We start from the raw sequence: 6,284 nt of genomic DNA on the forward strand, positions 1-6,284 counted from the left end.
TGCGTGCGCGTGCGTGCGCGTGCGTGCGTGCGTGCGTGCGTGCGTGCGTGTGTGTGTGTAATTGAAACAAGCTTAATTTTTTAACATAAGGGGAAAATAAAAATGTATGAAAATAAAAATACAAAAAAAAAATCTTTTTGCAGAATAAATGCTTTCATATTATAATTTAACGGAAAATATATTGGAATACATATTCCTAAGTTTGATATATATGGACGTATATAGCGTTCTCGGTGGGTGGGTGTATACATACACACATTGTATATCGAGTTTTTCTGTTTGTGCTACCAAATTTATATAGATATTTTTTTAACTCTTTAAAATTCTATTTTTATTGAAAATCAGTTTAGATACTCAAAAAGTCTAGTCACCGGAAATAAAGTTATGAAAGGTTAAAAGACATTTATTCCTTCATTTAATTGTTTGTAATGAAAGAACTTAGCTGTATAGTTCAATAAAGTTACTAAAACTCTATATTTTGTTTGAAATAGTAGTTCAGAAGCAGAGCAGGAATCCTGAAAGTTTAATCCTTTTGTTACCATATTTCTGTTGAAATACACTGCCTTTGTTTAAATTAAGTATGGTACATAAATTAACATGTAATGTTGATGTAAAGTTTTAGCTGAGATCCCTTTAAAAATGAATGTTTGTATCATAGAACCAGGGGTGATCAAAAGGGTTAAATATAAAAAAAAGTATCAGAGATTATTATTGTCTAACCTCAGGGAAGTTCTGGTTGAGTAGAGATTTGGCACAGTTGATTGAATAACTAAGTACAACCCTTAGATTTGTTGTTCCAGATATACCATGCCTCCATCTAACTGAGAACTAGATTTCACACTCCAACATGCAGTGTTGAGTCTTAATAGATGAAGTGTAACAGTTGGATATGTAATCCTTCCACTGTCCAGTCTATTTCTGCATGCCTTGTTTAACCCTAGGCTTACTCTGATCAGATAAACCATCGTCAAAGATGTTCCAGTCATGCTCATCCTATTTCTTTGCATATCAGAACATATCAGGTACTCTATTATCCAATGGGTCTTTTTGTTTAACAATGGTTGGGTGTGATTTGAGGGAGATATGGTCACTATTTCTCAAAAACCATGTAAAGACACTACTTTCACCTAAACCATGATTTAGAGCGCTCATCATTAGTTCCTCTGTATACCTGGATTCTAGTGTGGGTAGGTGGGTGGTGATATTGAGAAATTTACTTGGTGTTGGATTGTGGGATTGTTATTTGACATTGTCATGAGTTGGGATGTGGTCTGGTTAGTGTTATTACTGCGGCTATATAGTATTTTACTGTTTGCTTTGTGGTTTATGTCAGATACAAATGTTTGCCAATTTTGTGTTTTTACTTGGTATCAAATAACTAAAAGATTAACAAAGAAAATATATCAAGTTTTATTTTTGTTACGTGCAATGTTGGTGTGTTGAGTTCAAAGTTATTCTTTAATTTTATCAGTTTGGCCATTTCTGTCATGTAGCAGTGGTTGTTTTTTTGAATTACCTTGTGATATATTTTGGATCCATCTATAATTATTAAAAGTAAGGGTTTCGACCTGGGAAAAGGTAACCCAATAAGTATAAATGAAGCTTCAGTGTAGCAAATAAGTTGGGAAAAACACCCTATTCTTTTTTTTTTTTCTTACCGCATGCAGAAATATTAAAGAACTACAAGATTTATGGCTGACCAATGTTTGATGCTTATTTACAATGAAGACAGGTTTGCACATCAGTTACACTGGGGTTCCAGATACCTTTTAAAATGTTGTTGATGCAACATGCAAAGCAAAATATGTTTGGATTATGCATATGATAAAAAATACTGACCAATGTATTTCCCCCACCTTGAATTTTATACTGATATTATAAAAATAAATTTATATTGTGAAAACAAATACACAGTGAAAAATATTACAATAAAAAGAGAAAACAATTCAGAGTATATTTAAAACTAAACTACCCGTGACCTGTTGAGCCACCATGGAAGTCTGAGTTTCCAAGCAATGGAGTTTTGTTTCATGGGTTTTATTTTTCTTTTCCATGTTATTTTGCATGCTTTCAATGAATGTGACATCGAAATCACAGCTAAACAGCTCCTTTCCCCGGAAAAGGAAAGATTTGGCTGATATTTCTTGCACACCCTGCTACCACGTAACAGCTATTTTGGGTCCTTTATCACAAATAGCTGTTACATGGTAGCAGGGCGTGCTAGAAATAGCAGCCAAATCTTTGGTGGTGAGATACATTGAATACACTCGAATGAAACCCATGGAATAAAACTATTTCACACCGTAGTTATGGGTCTTTTACAAAATATTTACCATATTTTTAAAGTCATTTTCACTTTAAAATATTTTGCCCATCATAATGTGTTTAATGGAAAGGTTAGAGTTTCTTCCCTTTCAGGGTTAAGTTATTTTCGGAGTATTTTCCCCATTATGCACCTTTTTAGATATTTATACTCCAAAGGCCCGAATATCTCAATAACTACTGGTCCGATTTACGTGAAACTTGTTTTATTCCGTTTGTATTCACATTTCAGGGGCATTTACTTTCAAAGTATTTTCCCATTATGCACCAGTTTGGCTGTGTAACACTGCAAGCAAGTAAGCAAGATTGAACTTCATTTCTAATGTATTATAGACAATAAAACAAAAATAAAGTCATAAATTTCACTAAAGTTTTTCTTACCAAGTAATATGCTTTTATGTTTTTTACTAAATTATCCCAGTTCTGAATTCTAGCATTAACATCACTGATGTTAGTATTAACTTTGCTGTAAACAGTTTGTGGGTCTCTGAAAATGACAAAAGGATGAGAAACATAAGTAAAAGATTAAAAAAAATTTATTGCTTCAATTAAATAAATCAACATCATACTAACAGAAATAGAATTTAAGCATTTCTGATTAAACAAACAAAATAAAATCTAGGCCACATTTGTAAATAAGTTTCCATATAAAATTGTATATAATATACATTATATACTGTGCTGACAGAAATTATATCAAATATGATTATCTCAAATGTATTGAAAAATGACAAGTGAAAAATACAGAAAACTATATTTTTATATACTTACTTATTTACATGTAGCAGACTTTGTTTAAAACAATTTTGAAAAACAACAAAAATTAATCTTGGTTCACCATTTGTTTCAATTGTACACAAATTCAAAATTTAGTAAATTATGGGGAAATCATCAGAACAATACTGAGCAGGGAAAGGTTTTGCGGATACTTTCTAATTTAATAATTCCTTTATTACTAGTTTTTTTGTGAAAATTTTGATCCTGAATTTTCTTGGTTAAGTGCAGGTTTAAATTATTTTAATTTGTAGTTCTACTGAGTGCCATGTAAAGTAGTATGCGTAAAAAATGATTGAAGGCTGGTATATAACAACCTGAATAAATGACTGATTTTGTGATATGGTGTTGATCATTGTAAATGCCAGGATACAGGAAACTAAAGTTTGTTTAAAGCAAAGGGAAGAAGAATATCACAAGGTGTTAAATGTAATTTTGGGAGAAATATCTCCTCTTGTTTCTTATAATCAGTCAGTATTTGTGCATGAAGGTAGAGATTATGAAGAGATTTTATTAAAATTTATGTTCCATGAAATAGAACATGTCTTGAGTCATGATCATATAATATGATAAGCATACCGTCCTTTAGTTTCAAAACATACAGAGGCATTCTCAATAGCATCAATGTATTTAAAAACTCAAGTGGATAACTCATAATGATGCTATTAACTTTTCTATATGCTGAGGTATATTCAGGTAGTAATGCATTGTTCCAAAGTAACTACATTTTTAGGAGTTAACACTATCTCTGATTATATACTTTTAATTAATTCTTTGCTGTTGAATCTCCAAATATATTTCTGATAAGACTCCACATCACCTAATATTAGTTCAGGAAGAGATCTCTGCTGGATCTTCTTACAGTTTACATTTATTAGTCAGTGCACTATTTCCAACATAAAGTAGCTGTCTATTCTTCTTGCTCTGTGATCATGTTTTCTGACAAGCTTAAACATTTTTAGATTAGGCCAAAACTGAGATGATTTAACACAATTTTCAGTTGTAGCAGCATTAAGACCTCTGATATTATGGGAAAGTCTCCTAACAACAATTTTGCCATCAAAAGGTTTAACAACCCCTGATATACTTTCCAAAAATGCCAACGACTTGCAGAATATTAGCAGATAGCACCAAACCTTCATCTGTGATGAATATTTTAGTAGCTTCTATTTTTTGTGACTCCACAGAAGTAATTTTATGTAGGTGGAAGGATAGCTTTTCAGGTACCACTATACAATGTTAAGTGATCAATTAAAAATCTGTTGTAATGCCAGTTCATGCATAGGAAAGAGCTATTTTTTGTTCAACCCTTCAAACCAACAGTCATTTACATTTTCATTTTGAATCTTGGCATTCTATATTACCAATGAGCAGCCTTTTACATCTTCATTGACATCCAATTTCCTGGAGATCTTCACAGACTTTACTTCAACTCACAGAATCTGCTTCAATTCTTAAACATAGTAAGATACATCAGACACAATTAGATATGAAAATTTTTTGTTTTCCAAAGCTCAGTGTATGTAAGATGTGACTGATGTTTCTCATTCCCAATCTTCATTCACTTGGGATCAGGAATGAAAATCTCTGAATAACAACTCACACAAATTCAGCCTTAAATAAACAGTATTCCACTCTACATAACAATGAATACTCTCTTTCACTTACTTGCAATATAATGGGGAGCAGTGTCTAATGAGTGCATGATTATATATTATATACACATACCACAATAGGGAAATCAAATTCTTGAAAAATTAAAAATACTTGGTTTATAAGATAAAGATCCAAATAGAAAACATAATTATTAATATGATGAGTGAAAGGAAAAAGTGATATGGGAAGAAAAGAAAACAAATCCAGCATAGAAGCAGAACTTGATACCAGGTCTACAGCCTAGCTGCTGACATATATGGCACTGTAAGGTAGATCTTGCTCCTTTAGTGATGCGTTTAAAACCATGTAAGCTTCTCACATAACATTTTCCTAAACATTCTAACACTTGAAAGGTAACAGTAATTCCTTTCTTGCCTAAGATTTCAAAATCAGACATTTACAATAACATCTGACATAGGCAAACTTTTAAGAAACATAAACAGGGTAGCATTTTTTAAATTTTTATAATATCAACCACTGAAATAAATAGTATTTCAAAAAGTAGATTAAAGTGATAAAATACCACACACACAAAAGAAAAAGAATTAGAATTAAAAAATGAAGCAACTGAAAACTCAAGCAATTACAAAAATAATTTCAATAGATCACAATACTGTTTTAAAAATAATCAAACGATTTGTTTTTAGCAAGAAACTTCTGAAAAATATTTTAATTGTACATGAAAGAACTGTATCAGTTGATTTTAATTATTATTGTAAACTTATACTTTAAAACATTTATTCTAAAATACTATCAAAATGTAGTTTGAATGCTCAAGACTACACCATTATAATTTTCCCATTAAGAATGTGAGGATGGTTGTGTGGTGAGGAATATCACATTGCAAATTTACAGTTCAATTCCACTGCATGCTACTTTGTGCAAATGCCTTAACAGCCTCTGGGTGATCAGTATCTTTGGAAATTTCATAAGCAGAAACTGAGCAGGCATCTTGTGTGTGTGTGAGTGTGCATCTTTGTGTTTGTCTCACTGTTTGACAACTGATGTTAGTTTATACCTCTGTAACTTAATTTGGCAAAAAGGTTTGACAAAGCAAGCATCAGATACAAAAATACTGGGGTTCAATTTGATTGATTAAATCTGTCAAAGCAGAGTCTCAGCATAATCTCAGTCCAATGACTGAAATCAATAAAAGAGTAAAGTGTGCATGCATGTGTATTTGCATACATGCATGCGTGAATCTCACTAATGTATATTATTAAAGAATGTAAATATTGGTGAAAAAATTAAGAATGTATTTTTCAAATAAAATACATTGTGCTATTTGTTCTCCACTGAGTTAATGACACTCACTTTGAACACTCTCTGCCAGGAAAGCAGCGTTGGGCTGGCCCATTGTAAACCTGTAACTATTATTGCTATTCTTTTATTCTTTTTAGTTGAATAAATCAATCCTAAGACTTATTCTTTGTAAGCTTAGTACTTATTTATCAGTCTCTATTGCTGAACCACTAAGTTACGGGGGACATAAATACACCAACATTGGTTGTCAAGTGATAGTGGGGGGGGGG

At 31.8% G+C, this 6,284-nt stretch overlaps 1 protein-coding gene across 12 annotated transcripts in view; it reads right to left on the bottom strand.

Moving 5' to 3' along the window:
* Nucleotides 1–6,284, bottom strand: part of LOC106881190 (girdin) — a 176,959-nt gene that overhangs the window by 128,808 nt on the left and 41,867 nt on the right. For all 12 annotated transcript variants that reach the window (XR_008265197.1, XR_008265198.1, XR_008265201.1 and 9 more), the window contains one exon: nucleotides 2,704–2,809. Coding sequence is in view for 3 of the 12 variants with exons in the window: in XM_052971764.1 (XP_052827724.1) it covers nucleotides 2,704–2,809 (106 nt within the window). In the remaining 9 variants the exon portion in view is untranslated. The remainder of the gene's footprint in view (nucleotides 1–2,703; nucleotides 2,810–6,284) is intronic.

This window comes from Octopus bimaculoides, chromosome 11, assembly GCF_001194135.2.
Source record: "Octopus bimaculoides isolate UCB-OBI-ISO-001 chromosome 11, ASM119413v2, whole genome shotgun sequence".
Classification (NCBI taxonomy): domain Eukaryota; kingdom Metazoa; phylum Mollusca; class Cephalopoda; order Octopoda; family Octopodidae; genus Octopus; species Octopus bimaculoides.